Genomic DNA, 24,635 nt, shown 5'->3' with positions numbered 1-24,635 from the left:
AAATTTTAACAAATAATTTTTGTTTGATTTGTTTGGGTTACACCCACCAATGTTCTGGGGTTACTTCTAGTTGAGCACTCAGGAATCATTTATGGTGGTGTTTAGGGGACACCTAAACAGGGATCAAACCCAGGTCAGATGTACTATTATTTCAACCCTAAACAAGTAATTCATATAAACTACTTAAAGAAAAAGCTGTATAGAACATCGGAAAATGCTGTGAGAGAAATTCACATGAGACAACATATTCTAATTTAGTAAAAGCAAGGGTTTTATATGCACACATTAAGAACAACCATGAACATTTTAACATCACATTTACTTATAAAATGAACAAATAATTAAATGGAAATAGAAACCTCCAAACTCTTTCTGTGAGACCTAAAATATTTTGGAATCAAATCCAGACATTGAACAAGAAATAAATACAATAATATTTTTTAAAATGTTGGTGCAAAAACTTAATTAAATTCAATACCACATTAGAAGATATATACATCATTATCAAGTCACTGTTCCTTTAAAATTTTTTCAATATGTGAATACCTATCAGTGAAATATGCTTTTACAGGTTGAAGGGCCAAAAGCAAACTATGATTTCACAATAAATAATTCCTTTTAAGATGATATAAATCAACAGACAAGAAATACTATCTCAGATTAAATTACTCAGTTTTTTCTCTCCAAAGGGCATGCGCAAGATAAAACAATTCATCTTAAAATTTTTATTTAGCAGAGATTGAAACAGTAAGAGCAATAATAAAGTTAAATAAATAAATACATCATGAATAAAATAAAAGTTACATATTTTGGATAAGAAGAGGTAATATTAACTCTGCTCACATACAGAGAAGATAGCATTTATAGAACCCTCAAATTTTATCAATAAAGCTGTTAGAATCAGTAAATGACTAAAACAATATTCTATAGCACTTTAAAATAAAATAACAGTGACTGATCCAAATTAACATAATTTTATTTGTAACTATAATTTTTTAGAAAACGACTGTATTTTTCTTGAAATAAATTAGCAAAAGTAAAATACAAGTCAATGCATTACATATTCTTGGATTATTTATTTGATATTAATATTTATATAAACATTGTTGCCATCCAAAGTATTCTGCGTATTATATTCAATACAAATAATAATTACATCTCAACAGTTTTTTATACGTAAAAATTAATTTTTTTTAATTTTGGGCCACACCTGTTGACACTTAGGATTTATTCCTGGCTATGTGCTCAGAAATTGCTCCTGGCTTTGGGGGAACCATATGGGATGCCAAGGATTGAACCCAGGTTCGTTTTGCGTCAGCTGTGTGCAAAGCAAACACACTACCATTCTGCTATCACTCAGGCCCCTAAAAATTTATTTTTAAATAAATATCAGAAGGGAAGTAATGATAGCATAGCAAATATGACATATATCCTGCATGTGGCCAACAGAGCTTCAATCCCTGACTTCTTATTTGGTTCCCTGAGTATCACTATGAATAGCCAAGAGTAGTCTATGAGCACTGCCATATGTAAACCCCCTAAAAAATAGGAAATCAGATATAGTACATTTGTTATAAAACAAGTTATGGTAATATCCCATAAGCATTTCTGAGAACCGATATAAAGGCTGCCTGCCAATTATTACTTGGATCCTTGGCACGATAAGATCTGAGCAGCAATACATTGTCAGACTCTTGTATTAAAGTTGTCTTCAATTAAATTTGCAATTAGCTGAGAATAGCTAATGGTGCCTCCAGTACACCTATGATTACTTTAGGACACTATGACCTCCATAACAAAAAACTCAATAAACTAATTTCAAAACTCAAATACTATTCAAAGGAGATTGAAAAATAATGATTTTGAAAAATGGAAAAGTTTGGACTAAAAATGTCTAACTTCAAATCATATTAAAAAGCTTTATAACTAAAAAGGTATGACATGAAGATAAAAATAGAGCTACAAATTAATAGACTATTATAGAGAGCCTAAAAATAAATCTTTACAGTATGTTAAATAAACAATAAAAGTAAGTCAAGACCACTAAAGGGGAAATAACATCTTTAAATAGATTCAAAATCTTTTAAATCTTTAAAAATTTTTTTGCTTTGTTTTTGGGTCACACCTGGCAGCGATCAGGGGTTACTCCTGGCTCCATGCTCAGAAATCACTCCTAGCAGGCTCAGGGGACCATATGGGATGTGGGGACTTAAACCAATGACCTTCTGCATGAAAGACAAAACCTTAACTCCATTCTATCTCTCTGGCCCCTAAATTTTTAATACATTTTAAACATTAGATGTTATAAACTAATTATATCTCAATAAATAATTAAAAATACTCTCAAAATATTTGTTTTTCAAAAAATTAAAAAACATATATTGCTCAAATGAAAAAGAAAAAGCTAGAGCTGGGGCCAAAGAGACAGCATGGAGATTAGGTGTTTGCCTTTCATTCAGAATGATGGCATCCCATATGGTCCCCCATGCCTGCCAGGAGTGATTCCTGAGCGTAGAGCCAGGAGTAGCCCCTGAGCCCTGGCGGGTGTGACCCAAAAACAAAAAAAGAAAAAAGAAAAAGAAAAAGCTAAAGCCAAAATGTGGTACAAGAGGTAGGTCACATGACTTGCACCTGATTATATAATCAGGTTCTATTCCAGTAGTGCATATTATGTTCAGAGCATGCCAGGAATGATTCCTAAGTGGAGTTGGGATTCCTAAGTGTCACTGGTGTGGCACAAAAACAAGAAAAAAGTTTGATTCTATGCTATATAACATAGAAAACTTTCAAATGGGAATGTAGTAAATATTAAAATATAAGACCTAAACTAAAATAATTTTAGAAAAGAAATAAATAAGATAAAATGCTTAATAACATTGGCCTTGACATTTTTGATAAGATGCTAACAACATACTAATAATGCCAAAGCAAAGAAATGTTACTATAGGAATATATAGTCTCTTGATTCAAAGGACACAACTAACAAAGTTCACAAATATTTTAAAAAATGGGAGAAAATAGTTTCGACTAATGTATATAATACAGGTTTGATAAAATATTAAAACATTCTATGATTGAAAAACAGAAAATTAAGTAATCTGATTTAAAAATTGACTGATAAGTTAAATAGTTTTTCTCCAAAGAATATATACAATGTTTATAAAAATAAAAAATCCAAAAATATTACATTTGGTATGTAAAGAAACCAAAAGTATTTTGGTATAATAAATCAAAACTATGAGTATCATTTCGCATCCATGAGGGCGGATACAATAGGATAGTAATAAACATAATACATGCTATTGAGAATTCAGCTTTTCTAATATTAATACTTGGTTTATGTAAATATAAATATTTGGAAATCAATATAATTGCTCAAGATAATGAACATAAAATATATAAAAATAACTTATGTGTCTATGTCTAAATAAATTGAAATAGCAATATTTTTAAATATATTAATCTTTATTTAAGCACCATAATTACAAGCATGATTGTATTTGGGCTTCAGAAAGAGCATACCCTCGGCTTCACCCATGCAACATTCTCACCACCAATGCCCCCCCTTGCTTCTTCCCAAATCTTGCCTGTATTTGATACAGTCATTCTACTTCTCTCACTCATTAATATTTTCATAATAGTTGTTAGTATAGTTATTTCCCTAACTCTACCACTACTTTTTGTAGTGATCTTCATGTTGTAAGCCAGTCCTTCCAGCCCTCATCTCTATTGTTTCTGGGTTTATTACAATAATGTCCATAATTTTTCTTATAACAAATAGATGAGTGAGATTATTCTATGTGTGTGTCTCTTCCTCTGACTAATTTCACTCAGCATAATAGATTCCATGTACATCCATATATAGGAAAATTTTCATGACTTCATCTCTCCTGACAGCTGCATAATATTCCATCGTGTATATGTACCACAGTTTCTTTAGCCATTCATCTGTTGAAGGACATCTGTTATTTCCAGAGTCTGGCTATTGTAAGTTGCGCTGCAATGAATATAGGTGTAAGGAAGGGATTTTGAATTGTATGTTTGTGTAACTAGGGTATATCCCTAGGAATGGTATAGCTGGATCTTATGGGAGATCAATTTCCAGCTTTTTGAGGAATCTCCATATTGTTTTCCATAAAGGATGGACTAAAATGCATTCCCACCGCAGTGAATGAGAGTTCCTTTCTCTCCACATCCCTGTTAGAACTGATTATTCTTATTCTTTGTGATGTGTGCCAGTCACTGTGGTGTAAGATGGTACCTCATTGCTGTTTTGATTTGAATCTTCCTGATGACTAGTGATGTGGAGAATGTTTCCATGTGCCTTTTGACCATTTTTATTTCTTCTCTGACAAAAGTGTCCGTTCATTTCTTCTCCCCATTTTTAATGGGATTACAAGTTTATTTCTTGTTAAGTTCTGTCAATAACTTTTATATGTTGGATATTAGCCCTTTATCTGATGGATATTGGGTGAATAGTTTCTCTCATTCTGTAGTTGGCTTTGTATCCTAGGCAGTATTTCCTTTGAGTTGCAGAAGCTTCTCAGCTTAATATAGTCCCATCTGTTTATCTGTTCCACTTGCTTAGAGAGTGCTATTTCCTCCTTGAAGATGCCTCTAATCTCAGTGTCATGAAGTGTTTTATCTATGTGCTGTTTTATATACCTTATGGCTTTAAGCCTGATATCTTTCTCTTTTCAGAGGAGATAAAAATCTTAAAATATATCTAAATTTTTAGGTAGGCAAGATTGTACAAAGGTATGGAGCTTACATTGCACATAGCCACCCTGGCTATGGTTCCCAGCATTATGTATGGTCCCCTGATCCCCATCAGACATAATACCTGAGAAAAGCCTGGTATGGGTCCCTTAAAAATCCAATTTTATATGTTTATTGTATAATTATGGCAATTTACAAAAAAGTCATTCACACAGAAGAATGATATTTGGCCATTGTATGATATATTGCTTGTTGTCACAACATAGATGAATCTGTAGGCCTTATATTAAACTGAATAAATTAAACAATCTAAACTAAACCTAAGCATAGAAATAGAACCATTGGGGCCAGAGAGATAGCATGAAGATAGGGCATTTGCCTTGTATGCAGGAGGATGGTGATTCCTATACGGGCAACCCATATGGTCCCCTGAGCCTGCCAGGAGTGATTTCTGAGTATAGAGCTAGGAATAACCCCTGAGCATTGCCGGGTGTGACCCCCCAACAAGAAATAGAACCATTGTCTGACATCAGTTTTGCATGAAATATAATTTTTTTTCTATTTTATGTAGCTTAGATTATTAAGATTGCTTCTAGGAATCATATGCTATAGGAAAAAATGGCAAGATTATAAAAAGATAAACATTCTATTACAAAAGATAAAACATCGTGAATATTGCTTACAACAATGTAAATGTATTTCAGTTACAGAAAATCTCTTCAGAAATGTAATAGTGATAATAGGATGATAACATCTAATATTTTACTTAAATATTTTAAAGGTATGAGTAAAATGCATACCAGAACAATCCCAGAAGAATACTTTGGGTCACATGCCTTTCCATGAAATGTTGCTCCAACATGATTAGGGTGGTCCCTAAAACTAAAAATACATTTTGTAAATAAATGTGCTTTACCTTATTGATTATTGAATAGACTTAAAAGCATGGGCTCAATAAAACTTTTATTTAAAATATGGAAATTACATAAATAGTAGCCTATTATTTTCAATAATTAAGATGGGTATTCTATTATCCATAATTCATCAAAGTTCTAATGATTAACATTATAAATATAAACACTAAAATACCTAGTAATACTAATTTAACTCCTAAATGCACAATTTTATCACCAACATATAGATATAACTCAAGACTGCTTAACCGTAATTTTTACACATAAGTTATTTCTCAACATGTGTGTGAGGAGTCCTTAAGAAAAAGTGTGTAAAAACAAAAGGCAGATCTACTGTCTGGGGTGATAGCATATCGTTGTAGGACATTTGCCTTCCATGCATTTTACCCCGGTTTGATCCCTGGCTTCCCATATGGTGTTCTGAGCCTGTCAGGAAAAATTTCTGAGCACAGAACTAGGAGTAGCACCTAAGGATCCCTAAGTATTGCAAAGAAGAAAGAAGAAAAATGAAGAAGGAGGAGAAGAAAAAGAAGGAGAAAAAGGAGAAAGAGTAGAGGAAAAGGAGAAGGGAAAGGGAAGAAAGATGGAGGAGGAGGAGAAAAAGAACAACAACAACAAAAACAACAAGAAACAAATGTGTTACAGAAGTATCCTGATACACTTTATTCCATAGTAAAAGTTGCTCTTGAATCTTTAAATCTGACTGTAAATTGCACAGGAACTACCAGTGATTTTATAAATATATATCAGATATATCCATGTTGCTTAATATTTTTATAATTGTGCTTAAATATTCACTTCAATTAAAATACATTTATCATTAACAAAAAAGCTATAGACCGTTTTAATAAATGTTTAGTGTAATTACAAATATATCACTTAGATATTAGAAGTTAATTAGATGACTAATTTTTATAATAAGGCAGTTTGTTATACAACTATTACATTGTTAGCTAATTTTACTTTAAGAATAGAATGGCAGTTTTATTTACAAATTAGACATCTTTTTTTTTTGTTTTGTTTTGTTTTTGGGCCACACCCTGTGACGCTCAGGGGTTACTCCTGGCTATGAGCTCAGAAGTTGCTCCTGGCTTGGGGGCCCATATGGGACACCGGGGGATCGAACCGCGGTCCATCCAAGGCTAGCGCAGGCAAGGCAGGCACCTTACCACTAGTGCCACCGCCCGGCCCCCAAATTAGACATCTTAAGGAGTGTAGCAACAGGGAGAGAGACAGAAAGGATTTGTTGCATTCACCCATTACTCTTCTCTTTTGTCTCCTGAAACTCTTCTAAGAAGGCCAAGAAAGTCCCAGCAAAAACTGTCTCCTAGAGGCTCCAGAAGAGCATGGCCACTCCACATTGCTTCAGGACCAAATGTTCTTTCTAACTAATGAACCTCATCATAACACATAGAAAAAATTACACTATAAGCATGATAATGGGGAAACCTTGTAGGAAAATACCATGCACAGAGAATGAAGATGATAGTTCTGATGACCCAAAAAATACCAACCATATAATTAATCTCTCAGATAAAAGGTTTAGAATAGTAATATGAAGAATCATCATAAAAATCAAAGAAAGTGTAGATAAAGCTGAAGAGAACAAAAAATACCAAACATCTAATTAATCTCTCAGATAAGGAGTTTAGAATAGTAATATGAAGAATCATCATAAAAATCAAAGAAAGTGTAGATAAAGCTGAAGAGAACAAAAATACCAACCATCTAATTAATCTCTCAGATAAGGAGTTTAGAATAGTAATATGGTGGATCCTCATAGAAATCAAACAAAGCACTTATAAAGCTGAAGAGAACACAAAGATAGAAATCAGAAAACTCTAAACTGAAAGAACAGGTGTGAAAAACATGGTAGCTAAACTGAAAACTTCAAAGGAAAGCCTCTCCAACAGGGTAGCAGCAGCTGAGGAATAATCAGTGAACTGGAAGATAAAATGCAGAACACCATACAGCGGAAGAGATTGGAAAAGAACCTTAAGGCAAACAATCAGACAATAAAAAGTATACAAAGAATGTGAAGAGATGAAAATAGAAGTCTTTGATAAACAATAGAAATAACATAAGAATCACTGGAGTCTAGAGGCCAAGGAAGAAGATCCCCAGGAAGAATCAACAGCAAAGACATCAACACAGAGAGACTCCCAGAACTAAAAATTGCATGCAACCAAATCCTACATACATGAAGAGTACCAGCTAAAAGAGAACTGAAGAAAAGCACCCCAAGATACATTAGTCACAATGACGAATCCCACAGATAGAGATAGAATACTAAAAGCAACAAGATTAAAAAGGGAAATTACATTTAAAAAAGCATCCTTAAGATTTATTGCAGACATGTCACAAGAAACTCTCAAGGCCAGTGTTGGGATATTGTGACAAGACTGAATGAAATGGATGCTTCATCTAGTATACTGCACCCAGCCCAACTCATGTTCTTATTTGAAGGAAGGATACACAGCTTCAAGTATAAGCAACAGTTCAGAAACTTTACAGATGCAAAACCAGTCTTAAAAGCAAAGCTTAAAGGTCTACTTTAAGACAAGACAGACCAACAGACATGCCAAACTTATACACAAAGATGACATTAAATCCTATGACAATCATCTCTCTCAATGTCAATGGACTAAATGCACCAGTTAAAAGATGCAGAGTGGCTAAATGGATCATTAAGATAAATCCAACCTTCTGCTACCTACAAGAAACACACCTGAATAATTGGAACAAACATAAACTCAAAATCAAAGGCTTAAAGAAAATCATCCAAACAAACAACACCTTTAAAAAAGCTGGGGTGGCCCAGGCTCCATGCTAGGAGCAACATAATGACCAAGACCACCAACTATAGAAGATGGATTAAAACGACACAGAAGAAGCAGAACTGCTAGAACCACAAAGAAAGACTTCATCATAAGCTCCATTCCTTGAGCTGTACAGACACCAAGATCTCTAGATACAGAGGTCCAATTTTACTATCCATGATGAAGCAGAAGTCTTCTATACACCAAAAAAGCACCGAGGGGAGAGTAAATTATCATGCAAGGCATCTATAGTTAATCCCATGACAGTATACTTCAGGGGTGGAGAAACCATGTATCTCCTAAGCCAAGGGAATTTCCTCTATAATATCCCCAATAGTTACTGTGCCTGTGCAGGATAAAAAAAAAAGCACAAATAATCATTTTTCCACATATATATTTATTGATTGATCAATTTTTATTGACATCTTTATTTTGGTGAAGATATTGAAATTGATGTCTCCAATTTTATTTTATTTTATTTTATTTTATTTTATTTTATTTTATTTTATTTTATTTTATTTTATCTTTCTCTTTGTTTTTGTACTCCGGCATGGTTTGATTTCAGAACCGAGACTATTGTGTGGTGTTTATCTTTATTGCTGTAGTGCTCACTGGGTGTTAATTTGATATTCCTTTCTGTATTGATGTGGTGTTTCAATTACCTTTTTCATGTCCTCACTCAAACTGACATCAAAAGCCTATAGAAGGACTCCACCATTTTCAGCTTATTTGATTTTTTAAATTTTTATTTTTTCTTATTTTTTTACTCCTTTCTATTGTTTTTCTTTTCTTCAAACGAAACCACATTAACTCGATTTATCGAGCTCCACCTCTCAAATAGAGGGGAAAACAAGGGAGGATACCAGGACCAAACAGATATATGATCACTAATAGTACACTAGACAAAGAGAAGACGACCTACTCTAGCAGCCCGGGGGGTGATGGTGGGGGATATGGGTTGCAGGAAGAGAATGGGGAAGTGGGGAAGACAAATTTCGTGATGGGTATTCCCTTGATTCAATGTTAATATGTACCTAAAATACTACTGTGAAAGATATGTAAGCCAATATGATCAAAATAGAAATAAAAAAAAAGCTGGGGTGGCTATATTAATATCAGATGACACAAATTTTAGACTCAAAAAAGTTGTAAGAAACAAAGATGAACACTTAGTACTAATCAAGGGATATGTGCAACAGGAAAAATCACACTACTAAACATATACACACCCAATGAGAGACCAGCAAAATATCTAATACAATTATTGACAAATTTGAAAGAGGATATCAATAATAACACAATAATTGTGGGAGACCTAACACAGCCCTGTTAATACTTGGTAGATCAAACAGACTGAAACCCAACAAAAATATACTAACCCTGAAAAGAGAAATGGAAGAAAGAGGTCTAGTAGATATATATAGGACACTCCATTCCCAGAAACCTGCATACACATTTTCTCCAGTGTACATGGGTCATTCTACAGGATAGACCACATGCTGGCACATAAAAATACCTTCATAAAATCAAGAGGATAAAAAGAAACTGTGGCATGTATACACAATGAAATATTATGTAACTGTCAGGAAAGATGAAGTCAAGAAATTTTCCTAATCATGGCTATACATGGAATCTATTATGCTGAGTGAAATAAGTCAGGGGGAGAGAGATATTACAGAATAGTCTCATTCATTTATGGGTTTAAAAAAATTGAAGACGGGCCAGTGCGGTGGCACTAGAGGTAAGGTGTCTGCCTTGCCAGCGCTAGCCTAAAACGGACCGCAGTTCAATACCCCGGGTCCCATATGGTCCCCCAAGCCAGGAGCGACTTCTGAGCGCATAGTCAGGAGTAACCCCTGAGCGTCACCGGGTATGGCCCAAAAACCAAAAAAAAAAAAAAAAAAAAGGAAGACATTATTGTAATAATTCCAGAGACAATAGAATTAAGTGCCAGAAGACCTGCTCACAATATACAGCTCACCAAAAGAGTGGTGAATGCTGATAGGGAAATAACTACACTAACAACTAGCATGACAATGTTAATGAATGAGAGAAGTAGAAAGACTATTGAATACAGGCAGGGGAGGAGGAGGAGGGAGATTGGGGGCATTGGTGGTGGGAATGTTTCACTGGTGAAGGGGGGGTGCTCTGTTTATGAATGAAATCCAACTATAATCATGCTTGTAATTATGGTACTTAAATAAAGATTGCAATAAAAAAAGAAATCTAAACTATATCTAACACCTAATCCACCACTTTCTAAATTTTAAATAATATTACTTTCAAATATATAAACAGTTCATTCTGAGGAGATAATTAGCTATTATAAATTAGTGTCTCATATAATATAGTTTTGGGGTTGCTTTTGTTGTTCACTTGAGCAACACAATATTCACACAAGGGTGTTCTGTTAATGATTGAAACCCAACTACAATCATGTTTGTAACTATGGTGCTTAAATAGTTTATATAAAAATAATAAAAATATTCACAAAATATTTTGTAATTTGTTGTAAAAATAAATTTAAAATATCTTAATATTTATATTACAAAGATATTAACATTATATTAATATAATTAAAACTCATACATTAATAAATATGTAATTTCATAGGATCTGTGAGGCAAATATTTATCTTTCCAGGAATCAAATATTTGTAGTATTTCACCAGAATCTCCATCGCCTAGAATCCAATTTTTATCAGACCAAATTTCCAATGAAGATAGGAAAACAGTCAATTTAAACTGGGAAAACATCTGCAAACAGAAATACATGATACATAATTATTATTATTATTATTAATTATTATAATATCTAACAAATTTAATATTCTTGGAGATGATATCTAGGTTGCCAAAATAATTAAAAGTATATTTTCTTTTATATAAAACACATCCAATTTATATTTCTGAATTGATAAATATGTTAAGCAACATCAATACTCACAGTGTTGATAAGACTAAATATATTGACAATGTTCTCAGTTGCAACTGTCACTTCAGAGCCCATATAGTCATACTGAAAGAAGATATTTTCCTAATTACTAGTGAAAAGTAAAAAATTACCATCTATGTGAATGTAAAGTTAATATAAAATATTGAAATATTAAAGTGAAAAATAGAATTAAAATTTGTCAACTACTTAGTAAATTAGGAATATTAAATATAAAAATAAAATGGTCACAAATTATATAAATACAGAAATTAATGAGAAAAATATTCCAATTATTGATAAATTATATAGATAAGCTCCAGTACTTAAACCTCCAACTATACACTTTATATTAATCCAGCATACTTTCTTTGCATCCAAAAAAATTACAGAAATATATATTCTGGGAAAATGGTGCATTCTGTAAACCTAGTGAATAATGTTGTCAATAATCTCTAAATAAGATAAAATTTAGTTTGTGATATATAATATATGAAATATTATAATATATTAAATGTATTATATCTTAATATATAATAGCATATATTATACATAATTATATATTATATGATATATAATATTAATACAATATATTAAGATCTATTGTTAAAATCTATATTAAATAGATATATTGATATCTGTATATTAGACATATTGCTATATATAATATCATATTATATATATATGATTAGATATATTTATATATAATTTTTATAAAATAATAAAGACATTGCAGATCCGGGTCTGGAGAGAAATACAGTGTGTAAGTGCTTGCCTTAAGAACAGCCAATCCAGTTTAGATACTTGATACTACGTATGATCCCACATATGATTGGCATGAGTAATTCCTGAGTGAATAACTGGGAAAACTTATGAACATCACTAAGTGGGTCCCCCCCCAAAATATATATATATTGGTTTGGGGACGTATTCATAGTAAGCCTCATCAAGAAGATCATTATGGGGCTGACGAAGTGGCACTAGAGGTAAGGTGTCTGCCTTGCAAGCGCTAGCCAAGGAAGGATCATGGTTGGATCCCCTGGTGTCCCATATGGTCCCCCCAAGCCAGGGCAATTTTTGAGCGCTTAGCCAGGAGTAACACCTGAGCACCAAACAGGTGTGGGCCCCCCCCCCAAAAAAAAGATCATTCATTATGATCAAGTAGGTTTCATCCCAGGAATGCAAGGATGTTTAACATCTGTAAATCTATCAACATATTACAAAACATCAACAACAACAACAACAAAATCACATGATCATATCAATAGACGCAGAGAAAGCATTTAATAAGGTTCAACACCCATTCTTGATCGAAACTCTCAGCAAGATGGGAATGAAAGGAACCTTTCTCAATATAGTTAAGGCCATCTGCCACAAGCCAGTGGCAAATATTATCCTCAATGGAGAAAAACTAAAAACCTTCCCTCTTAATTCTGGCACAAGGCAAGGCTGTCCTCTCTCACCACCCCTATTCAACATAGCACTGGAAGTACTTGCTGTAGCAATCAGGCAAGAAAAAGATATCAAGGGAATCCAGATAGGAAAGGAAGAAGTCAAGCTCTTACTGTTTGCGATGACATGATACTCTATTTAGAAAACCCTAAAGACTCTACCAAAAAGCTTCTAGAAACAATAGACTCATATAGCAAGGTGGCAGTCTACAAAATTAACAAACAAAAATCAATGGCATTTCTATACACCAATAATAATAGGGAAGAAATGGACATTAAGAAAACAACCCCATTCACATTAGTGACACACAAACTTAAATATCTTGGAAACAACTTGACTAAAGATGTGAAGGACCTATACAAAGAAAACTATAAAACTCTGCTCCAAGAAATACGAAAATGGAAACACATACCCTGCTCATGGATTGGCAGGATTATCATTAAAATGGCAATACTCCCCAAAGCATTGTACAGATTTAATGTGATCCCTCTAAAGATACCCATGACATTCTTCAAAGAAGTGGATCAGGCACATTTGAAATTCATTTGGAACAATAAACACCCTAGAATAGCCAAAACAATTATTGGGAAAAAAAGAATATGAATGGCATCACTTTCCCCAACTTTAAACATTACTACAAAGCATTAGTTATCAAAACAGCATGGTATTGGAATAAAGACAGGCCCTCAGATCAGTGGAGTAGACTTGAATACTCAGAGAATGTTCCTTAGACATACAATTATATAATCTTTGATAAAGGAGCAAGAAATCCTAAATGGAGCAAAGAAAGCCTCTTCAACAAGTGGTGTTGGCACAACTGGCTAGCCACTTGCAAAAAAGTGAACTTAGATCTCCAGCTAACATCATGTATGAAGGTAAAATCCAAATGGATTAAAGACCTCTATATCAGACCTGAAATCATAAGGTATATAGAACAACACGTAGGTAAAACACTCCATGACATTGCGATTAAAGGCATCTTCAAGGAGGAAACTGCACTCTCCAAGCAAGTGAAAGCAGAGATTAACAGATGGGAATATATTAAGGTAAGAAGCTTCTGCACCTCGAAGAAAATAGTGCCCAGGATACAAGAGCCACCCACTGAGTGAGAAAAACTATTCATCCAATACCCATCATATAAGGGGCTAATATCCAAAATATACAATGACAGAACTTTACAAGAAAAAACATCTAATCCCATCAAAAAATGGGGAGAAGAAATGGACAGACACTTTGATAAAGAAGAAATACAAATGGCCATAAGGCACATGAAAAAATGCTCCACATCACTAATCATCAGGGAGATGCTAATCAAAACAACTATGATGTACCACCTCACACCACAGAGATTAGTATACATCACAAAGAATGAGAACAAGCAGTGTTAGTGGGGATGCGGCAAGAAAGGAACTCATCCACTGCTGGTGGGAATGCTGACTAGTTCAACCTTTCTGGAGAGGGATATGGAGATTCCTCCAAAAACTGGAAATTGAGCTCCCATATGAACCAGCTATACCACTCCTAGGAATATACCTGGGGAACACAAAAATACAATATAAAAACCCCTTCCTTACACCTGTATTTATTGCAGCACTATTTAACATAGCAAGACTCTGGAAACAACCAAAATGCCCTTCAATATATGAATGGCTAAAGAAACTTTGGTATATATACACAATGAAATATTATGCAGTCGTCAGGAGAGATGAAGTCATGAAATTTTCCTATACATGGATGTACATGGAATCTATTATGCTGAGTGAAGTAAGTCAGAGAGAGAGAGAGAGAGAGAGAGAGAGAGAGAGAGAGAGAGAGAGACGGAGAATGGTCTCACTCATTTTAAGAAAAACGAAAGACATTTCTCAGCAATTTTCAGAGACAAAAGAGAGGATGGCTGGAGTTACAGCCCACCTCATGGACCTCACCACAAAGAGTGATGAGTTTAGTTAGAAAAATAACTACATTGAGAACTATCCTAACAATGAGAATATATGAGAGAAATATAAAGCCTGTCTAGAGCACAGGTGTGGGCGGGGAGGGGAGAAGGAATATTTGGGGCATTGGTGATGGGAATATTACACTGGTGATGAGGGGGGTGTCATCTTATATGACTAAAACCCAACTACAATCATGTTGGTAACCAAGGTGTTTAAATAAAAATATTAAAAAAGAATGGTTGGGAGGTGTTGAATTCAAGCTAAGTAAAATAATAATATGTAGATATGAATTTCACGATAGTCAAAAGGAATTAAGTAAAATATATGCACCAATAAAGAATGAAAATAATACTCAAAAATCAGTATAAAGAGCTAATAAAATCAAAAACTATCATCTGAAAGAGTAATATTTGCAAACCCTCAGCTATATTCATTAGGGGAAATAAAGAAATCACAAAGACCAGAAATTAAAATGAAAAACTAACCAAAAAAACCCTCAGAAATACAATAGATCAAGCTAAAAAAAAAACCTAAAAAATGCATAGTTAGAATAACACATCATCACAATATTGAATTAGTATTTAGGAAGAAAAGCTTACAAGTAAGAAAATTTGAACTCAACAACAAAGGCCATTTCCAGTGAGTTCACTAATGAGTTCTCAGACTCATACTGACTCAAAGTCAAAATTTAGAAGATAATCATTCAATCAAACAATTCCTTTCAAAAGGCTGAGGTGGTCATGCTAATGTACAACATAAAGTTCAAGCTCAATAAAGTTACAAGAAGATCACTTCATAAAAGTCAAGTAAAGAAGTCACACTCCTAAACATATATGCATCCAAGAAGGAACCAACAAAATAGACAAAACAAGTGCTAATAGATTTCACAAAGGATATGGCTATCAAAACAACAGTAGTTGGAGGCTTCAACATTGCTCTATCACTTATTTATAGATCAAACAGACTAAGATTCAGCAAGAACTGCTGGCTTCGAGGGAAAATATGGAAGAGAAGGCATCAGTAGGGATATATATAGGAATGTTCATCCCCAAAGCTAAATACATATTATTCTTCAATGCATGTGGGGCATTCTCCAAGGTAGACCATATTCTGGCACATAAGATATAGGTCCATAAAATCAAGGGGACATAAATTGTATCAACTATCTTCCCAGATTATGAAGTTAATTACTAAGAGAATTGGAAAATGACTCAAACACATTGAAATTAAATAGCCCATTTCTGAACAACCAATGGACCAAATAGGAAATTAAAAGATCTCTGGAAACAAATGAGAATGAGGTAATAAGCAACAGAACTTGTAAGACACAGCAATATTTTATATCATATTGAATGTTATAATTTGAATGATACAATTTAAATGATAATTTATCTGGATGAAATATTCTTAGATAAATTTCTATTTTATTCAGTAATAATTATTGAACAGCAAAATCATAACTATATCATAGGTAATCTGCTATTTTAAATCTGCCATTTTAGTTTAAACATAAAAAATAACATGTGGGGCCGGAGAGATAGCACAGTGGTAGGACATTTGTCTTGCATGCGGCTGATTTGGAGAGGGACCTGGTTCAATTTCTGGCATTCCATATGGTCCCCAAGCCTGCCAGGAGCAATTTCTGAGTGCAGGGCCAGGAGAGACCCCTCAGCACCACTGGGTGTGGCCAAAAACCAATAAATAAATAAATAAATAAATAAATAAATAAATAAATAAATAAATAAATAAATAAATAAAGTTAAAAAATAACATGAGAAAATATTTTACTATTACTTACCAAGAATTTATCCATAATGATTTTTATTTTCATAAATCTATGTACTAGAGCATTATCTGTATTTTTCTGTGAAATTGACATGGATAAAATAAATAATTAAAATATATTTTGGAATTATTATTTTACATTATATGTACATATAACTATAAGTTGAGACATGCTTAATACAAAAATACATATTATAAAAATTAATATATACAAATAATATGGTCATTATAGACATGAGTTAAATTCCAATTAATAAATTTATTAACACATCTGAAGATTTAATACTATATTATTCGGATCCAAAAATTTTTATTTATCAATAAATTCTTATTTATTAATGTTTCTTTAATGCACAATCTTTCTATAAGAACATCATTTGCCTTTTAAAAATTTCCATTTATTTTTTTAAAATGTAGCTTTTGAATCAGAAATAGTAAACCTTTAATAACTTACATTAATAATTTGTTTTATACTTAACAAAATGCATTTAAGTTATAATTGCAAGTTGGCACTAAGATATACACACATTTATACAGCTAAATTTTGCATAAAAATATTTTACATCATTAGTTATGTGACTCAACTCAAAATATTTTTTGTCACTAGTTTACAATCAGTTCTAAAAGTTTATATTAACATTTTTATTTGCAGAAATTAGTCCTTTCTATCTAACACACTATAATCACCTGTGCTGATATGATTATTAGTAATTCATTAAATGTATTGCTACTCTGTGGGTCATTTTCATTTGGGGGATATTTCCAGATAGTTACTTACAGGTATTAACTGGATGGGAGGGAGCACCATCGGGACTGGGGATTGAATCTAGTGCTAAGACATATAAAGCTTATGTTCTAGCCTCTTGCTCCATTTTAGAAATGTATTATTTCTTTTTCTTTTTCTTTTTTTTTTTTGTTTTTGTTTTTGGGCCACTCCTGGCGGTGCTCAGGGGGTTACTCCTGGCTGTCTGCTCAGAAATAGCTCCTGGCAGGCACGGGGGACCATATGGGACACCGGGATTTGAACCAACCACCTTTGGTCCTGGATTGGCTACTTGCAAGGCAAACAGCGCTGTGCTATCTCTCCGGGCCCCAGAAATGTATTATTTCTAATGGGGCTTAAGCAATAGTACATCGAATGGGGCATCCTGAGCCTGCTAGGAGTTTTTTTGTTTGTTAATTTAAATTTTTAATGTTTTTCTTTATTTAAGCACCATGATTACATATATATTGTCACTGTGTTTCAGTCATAAAAAGAACACCCCCCCCCTTCACCAGTACAACATGGTAGAAATGTTACCAGGAGTTGTTTCTAAGTACAGAGCAATGAGTAACCCCTTAGCATGGCCATGTATAGCCCCAGAACAAACAAAAAAAATGTATTATTATTAACATTTCTCTTTGATGATAGTGTTATTTAGACATTTTGCCAATTATAAAGAATATTTTTCTTTATACCTATTCAGTTTTATCCTTTCATTTATCTTCATAAATGTTAATATGTAAAATAATATGAATATGACCTTTTAAGGTAATCCTGTCTTAAGAATTAATAATTTTTATTTTATCATACATTTTGCATTTAGTGTTATGATTTATTTGCATCACATTCATTCATGCGACACTTAGTGTTTAGAGAATGTTCCCCAGACATGCAATCAATTAATCTTTAATAAAGGGTCAAGAAATGCAAAATGGAGCAAGGAAAGCCTCTTCAACAAGTGGTGTTGGGTAAACTTTTCAGCTACAAGCAAAAAAGTGAACTCAGACCTCCAAATAACACCATGTACAAAGATAAATCTAAATGGATTAAAGGCCTTGATATCAGACCTGGAACCATAAAGCAAATAGAAATAAACATAGTTAAAACACTCCATGATCCATGATATTGAGACTAAAGACATCTTCAAGGAGGAAACACCACTGTCCAAGTAAGTGGAAGCAGAGATAAACATATGGGACTATATTAAGCTGAGAAGCTTCTGCACCTCAAAGGAAACAGTGACCAGAATACAAAAGCCACCATGGATGGGTGGTGTTCTTTTTAACAACTGAAACCCAACTACAAATATATTTGTAATCTTAGTGCTTAAATAAATATATTATAAAAAAATAAGGAAAAACACTTAAAAGATAATGACTATGCAACTCACAGTCATATGTATCCGTCAGCATTATGACACAAAGTTCAAATGTGCTGAGTGAAAACTGGGATTTTTGTCTAGAACCAGATGTAGAGCAAAGATCAAGTTAGCCTGGTAGTGAATTCCTCTGCTGCTAAGGTGCCTTAGTCAGACAGACATGCCTGGAATATCAGTACTAGAGCAGGTCCATGAACAGACTGAAATTTCAGCACTAGCTGGCAGTAGAATTCAAACTTAGATGCTGTAGTTTGCAATATTATTACTGAAGGAGTAAATGCATATCAATTTATCTCCTTTGAGCACTCAGTTTATGTTCAGAATGATCATTTCATCTATCATTTTCATTATGGTTCCTTCTCTGTACTAACTTCACTCCCCTACCTTTGTGGCAAGCTTTCTACCATAGATGGGTCCTCTTGACCCTGTCACCATAAATTTATTGATACAGACTTTTACTTTTCTATTCCCTCACCTCTTGGACTATTACTTCAGCAAATACTTATTTATTTTTCTTTGTAGGTTAACTGAAATTCATATGAATGCATTATAGTTGTATTATTTTTATTTAAGCTACTTTAATTTGATTTAATTATTCTTGATTTTCATCTACTAGTATTTCTTATTGCTTAATTCTGACTTAACTTAAAATGATATATTTTTCAAAGAAACTAGTGCTCCATGGAACACTAGGAAACTAAGCAGTGCTGGGTATTGAATCCAAGACCTGGCATATACAAGGCATATAATCTATCTATTGAACTATATCTTAGCCCTTTCAATAGTCATTTGCTTTATTTTTATCAAGTATGTATCTATTACATTGACATAGTTATTGTATATAAGTGTGAAGTATATTTTAAATGCTTATAAAGGTTTAAATATAATTAGTTTAAATGTTTAGTTTAAATTTATTATAAAATTAGTTTAAATTTACAAAATGCAGCAGATTTCAATATAAATAAGTTTAAATTAGAATAAAGATTTCATAAATGGTATTACTCACTTCTGATTTTACAATAATCTTATAGGATGGATCTATAAATTGGGTGTGATGTTTTTCTTTTAAAAGGTGAGATTCAAATTTATCATCATTTATTTGATAAATTATATGTTCATATGTAGCTGCAGACTCCAATGGTTCAATTCCATAAGTGACATTCTCCAGCTGAAATAGTCCCCTGAATATTTTAAGATAAAAATAAAAAAGTAATTAATATTGACTATAATGTAAATGTAAATAATGGCCCAGATAGGTAGTATAGAGGATCATGTACTAATTTTTTAGTATGTGATATGCCATGCTTCCATCCCTAGCATCTCATGTCATTTTAAGAGCTACACCCGGAATGCAGAAATATAGTCATAGATGAGTATAGTATGCTCATAGTCATGAGCATAGTAGAGAGTAACCCCTTAGTAATTTTAGGTACACCCCCAAATTAAATAAAATATAAATCAGCAGCAAGTAAAATGTATATAACTTGTACTTTTATTGTAATAAAAACATGTAATATTTATACTAGAGGAAGATTTTTCTGTATTTTGTGACTACCTAGCAGTCTGGGAGACAAACAAAACAGAAAAATAGAGTAACAAGAGAACATAATAATATATAAAAAGAACATCTCTGAAGTCTATTTTGTTACCTTCACTCTTTTCTTTAAGAGGCTTTTTTTTTTTTTGCTTGTTTGATTTTTCGGGCCACACCCAGTGACGCTAAAGGGTTACTCCCGGCTATGCGCACAGAATTCGCTCCTGGCTTGGGGGACCATATGGCACACCGGAGGATCCAACCACTGCTCAGTTCCCTTCAAGAAGCTTCTTAATTTTAAATAAACACACTAAGTCAGTATTTATCAACTGGAGCCTTTTGGCAATTTGTGACACCATTAGGTAATTGCAAGAGGGTTACAAATAAAAAATTACTTATTGGGGACCATAGCACAAGACCAGAGGACCAACTAGTACAAGAAAAGATTTACAGCAAACAAATTTGATTAAAAAAGTCCAAAGTTGTCAAAAGGTTCAGAAAAACATAATAAATTTTCAATCATGGATATTCTGAAATAAACAATTACCTGAGTCCTGAACAAGTGCTCAGTGTCACAACTGATTCAGTAATCTCAGCAGCATATCCTTGATAAAAGCAATGATCCTAAGAAGGATTGCATGAAGATTTATTCATAAATAAATTTATTTTAGTATTATACAGATTAAATTAAGGCATAATTTAAATTCATATTTAGCAATTGTCATAATATTGATCGAGTATTATATTTCCTTTTTATCTGTCTACTATCTCTTCCACTTATAGTTCATTGCTAATAATTCCTATTATCCCCCTAAACTTAATAATGTCTTAATTTTCAAATTTTGACAAGCTTTATTTTTTCTACCATAGCCCATTTTTTTGAGGGGCAATTATTTACAATACCACATACAATGGTTTTATAGATAGACAATTCCAAACAACATTCACCGCTAGCATGCCCTCTTGCCTCCATCAATGTCCAAATCACCTTCCCCACTAACTAGAAAAAATCAGTTGTGTAAACTCAGTACTGTTGCTTTCATTATTTGCTGGGATTCTTTATGTAGACTCTATGAGAGATCATCCACCTCTCTCAGCATGATACCCTCGGGCTCCACCCATGTTGTGGAAAAAGATTTTATCTTTTCTTTAAGAAAAACAGTGATTCAATAAACACAGATGAACCATAATTTCTTTACCTAAGTACCTCTTAAACACCAAAGTGTTTCCAGAATTTGGCTTTTTTGAATAGTGTTGCAATGAATTAAGGGGCATAAGTGCACTTTCACAACAATGCTTTTTGGCTCTTGAGGCAAACACCAATAAGTGAAATTGCTTTATTATATGGAAGGTCAAATACTACTTTTTTGAAAAGTGTCCCTATTATTCTCAAATGTGTATGAACCCATTCACATCCCTCCAACAGTGGATGATGTTTCCTTTCTAACTCAATCTAACAGCACTAGTTGTTTTTTCTCTCTCTTTTATTCTACTGTTGTTTAATTTGCATTTTTTCAAGAAGTGGTGGTACCCATTTTCCCCATATACTTATTGACCACCTGCATATTATTAAGGATATGCCTGTACATATCTTCTCAACATTTTAACATTCTTTTTCTTTTTTTTGTTCACTCCCAGCAGTGCTCAGGGGGTTACTCCTGGCTCTGTACTCAGAAGTCTCTCCTGGCAGGCTTGGGAGATCGTCATATGGGATGCCGGGATTTGAACCGGGGCCCGTCCTGTATTGGCTGCATGCAAGGCAAATGCCTTACCGCTGTGCTATCACTCCAACCCCTTTTTGATTCATTAAGTTTTATAGGGGTATATTTTTAGATATTAACTCTGCAGGATTAGTGGTGAGAAAATACTATCTACCAGTCTATGGGTGTATTAATCACTTACTTTGCAATAAAGAATCTTAATTTGATTTAATCTCATTTTATTTCTATAAACAATTTTATTTATTAATTTATTAAATTATATGTTCATATGTAGCTGCAGACTCCAATGGTTCAATTCCATAAGTGACATAATTTGTTGTAGAATGGGTATCGATTCTGTTGTCATTAGCTTTGGATTTGGTGTTTAAGACTGATCATTTTTTTCTATTCAATGCTTATACAACTGTTTCATCTTGTACTATCCATCCCCCCTCAATTTATGAGGCAGAACAAGATGATTCAAGTTACGTGGTTCTGTTTGAAGGGAAATAAAAATCAAAACAAAAAAAAAATACAAACAAGAAAAAACCAAAAAAAGCAAAAAAAATAAAAAACAATAAAATCTGGGAGGGGTCCATCTAGAGGGTTATAAATATCAATTTAAAAGAGAGGGATAAGGAAGAAAAATCACAAAAAAACCCCAAAAATACAAAAATTAAGAAAAAAGAATAGATAAACAAAACAAAAGAAAACCACAATGACAAAAAAAAAAAAACCTAAAAAACCACCATCGCAATACAGACAACCAAGCAATAATCATGAGCCTGAAATAAAACGAAAAAAAAAAAAAAGAAAGACAGAAAAAAGTGCTTTCTTTTTTCCACCTCTTTTGTAAAGGTAAGTAAATATTGGGGAGATTAAAAAGGAAATTTAATTCCATTGGCCTAAGAGATACAAGATTTCACCGCCCTTGAAGCATACAGTCATGGGAATAACTACAGGCTCCATACATGCTCTCTTACTCTCTTTTTTGTGGTGTTTGGAAACTTTCTGCTCAGTCGTGGATGATTTTATGCAGGTATATTTTATGACCCAGCATGTGGTCTGTCTTAGAGAATGTCATGTGCTTTGGAAAAGAATGTGTATACAGATTTCTGGAAAGGAATATATATATATGTGTATATATATACACACACATATATATGTGTGTGTATACAATATATACATATATATACAAGTTTGTGCTTCCATGATCTATAATATGTGAAAGTACAGTGTCAAAGTCTCTGTCTACTATTGTGTTGCTGTTGGTATATTTCTTTGAATTGATTGGCTAATTAAGTATTATGCTGGCCCCTCATTGGGTATGATTTCTTCCTGGTTTACATATCCCTTGATTAATAATAAATTTCCATCTTAATCACATAACATTTTAAGCCTAAAGTATGTATTTTCTGATATTAGTATGACTACTCCAGTCTTATTAAGGAAGTTGTTAGCTTGAAGGATAGTCTTTCAATCTTTGACAATGTGTCTGTTTGCCTGACTGTTCAGACATGTTTCTTGCAGGAATCAAAATAGAGAATTCATTTTTCTGATTCACTTTGCAACTCTCTTAATTAGCATAGTCTATAGATGTTGAGAGAGATGATTTTCATAGGATTTGTTGGCATTTTGTGTAGGAGGTTAGTATGTTTTTGAGTCTGCCTTGCTTTGATGCAGACCTTTCATTTTTTCTTTTAAGGTTGGTTTTGAGTCTGTAAAGTCTGTATTCTTGATGAAGCATTTATTTCATTGAGTTTTGTCACTATATCCCACCAATATTTTTGGATCTGGAGGCTTGCCTGTGATAAATCTGCTATAAATCTTTTGGGGGAGGGGGGCAGAGCACAACCGGTGATGCTCAGGAGGTTACTCCTGGCTATTTGCTCAGAAATCGCTCCTGACTTGGGGGACCAGATGAATGCTGGGGGATCGAACTCCCATCCGTCCTGGGTCAGCCGCATGCAAGGCAAATGCCATACTACTGCGCCATTGCCCCAGCCCCAAATCTGCTGTAAATCTGAAGAATGCTTCTTAGTGTGTAATTTCCCTTTTTGATCTTGTTGCTTTTAGTATTTCATCTCTATTTCTTTGGGTCTGTTAACTGGTACTCATCAGGCATCCAGGATGTGGTTGCATGCAGTCTTTAGCTCTAGGAACTTCTCTGCAACAATGTCCTTGACTGTTGATTCTTCATGGGTTTTTCTTTCCCCTGGGTTTCTGGAACTCCAATGACTCTCATGCCTTTTCTATTAAATTAATTCCAGAATTCTGTTGCTATCTGTTTACATATTTGGAGGATTTTTTTTATTTTCTGTTAGCTTATTAAAAAGGCTCTTTCCCATGTCTTCTGTTGTATGGAGGTGCTATGAAGCTCGAATTCCAGTTCACTGATTCTACCTCAACAGCTCTCTCTGTCCATGAGAGAGCTCAGTTCATTGAGTTTTTTCATTTTACCTACCAAGTTTTTCAGTATTCTATTACTGTTTGTAGTTTTTTCATATCTATTCTCATATCCTATAGAGTCTTATTGGTTATTTATTTTGTTCCATACAAATTTTCTTTGAGTTCTTTGTAGACTTCTTAACACTTTTCTCTCTAAAGCCTTTCTTAGAGAGGCTGCATAGTTGGCTAGTACTAGTTACATCTTCATAACTACCATATTCATTCATTAAGTGTGGTAGGGTTCTGCTTTTTCTA

General features: G+C 33.4%; 1 protein-coding gene across 1 annotated transcript in view; it reads right to left on the bottom strand.

Annotated features, from left to right (window-relative positions):
• LOC126007258 (A disintegrin and metallopeptidase domain 3-like) overlaps positions 1-24,635 on the bottom strand; it is an 82,385-nt gene that overhangs the window by 44,405 nt on the left and 13,345 nt on the right. The window contains exons 3-8 of the mRNA XM_049772715.1: positions 20,780-20,856; positions 19,705-19,879; positions 16,571-16,636; positions 11,399-11,470; positions 11,042-11,208; positions 5,520-5,601 (exon numbers count right to left, since the gene is read on the bottom strand). Of these exons, the coding sequence (XP_049628672.1) occupies positions 5,520-5,601; positions 11,042-11,208; positions 11,399-11,470; positions 16,571-16,636; positions 19,705-19,879; positions 20,780-20,856 (639 nt within the window). The remainder of the gene's footprint in view (positions 1-5,519; positions 5,602-11,041; positions 11,209-11,398; positions 11,471-16,570; positions 16,637-19,704; positions 19,880-20,779; positions 20,857-24,635) is intronic.

This window comes from Suncus etruscus, chromosome 4, assembly GCF_024139225.1.
Source record: "Suncus etruscus isolate mSunEtr1 chromosome 4, mSunEtr1.pri.cur, whole genome shotgun sequence".
NCBI classification, from domain to species: domain Eukaryota; kingdom Metazoa; phylum Chordata; class Mammalia; order Eulipotyphla; family Soricidae; genus Suncus; species Suncus etruscus.
The sequence above is the reverse complement of the archived record's forward strand: the minus strand, read 5'-3'. Positions and strand labels throughout refer to the sequence as shown.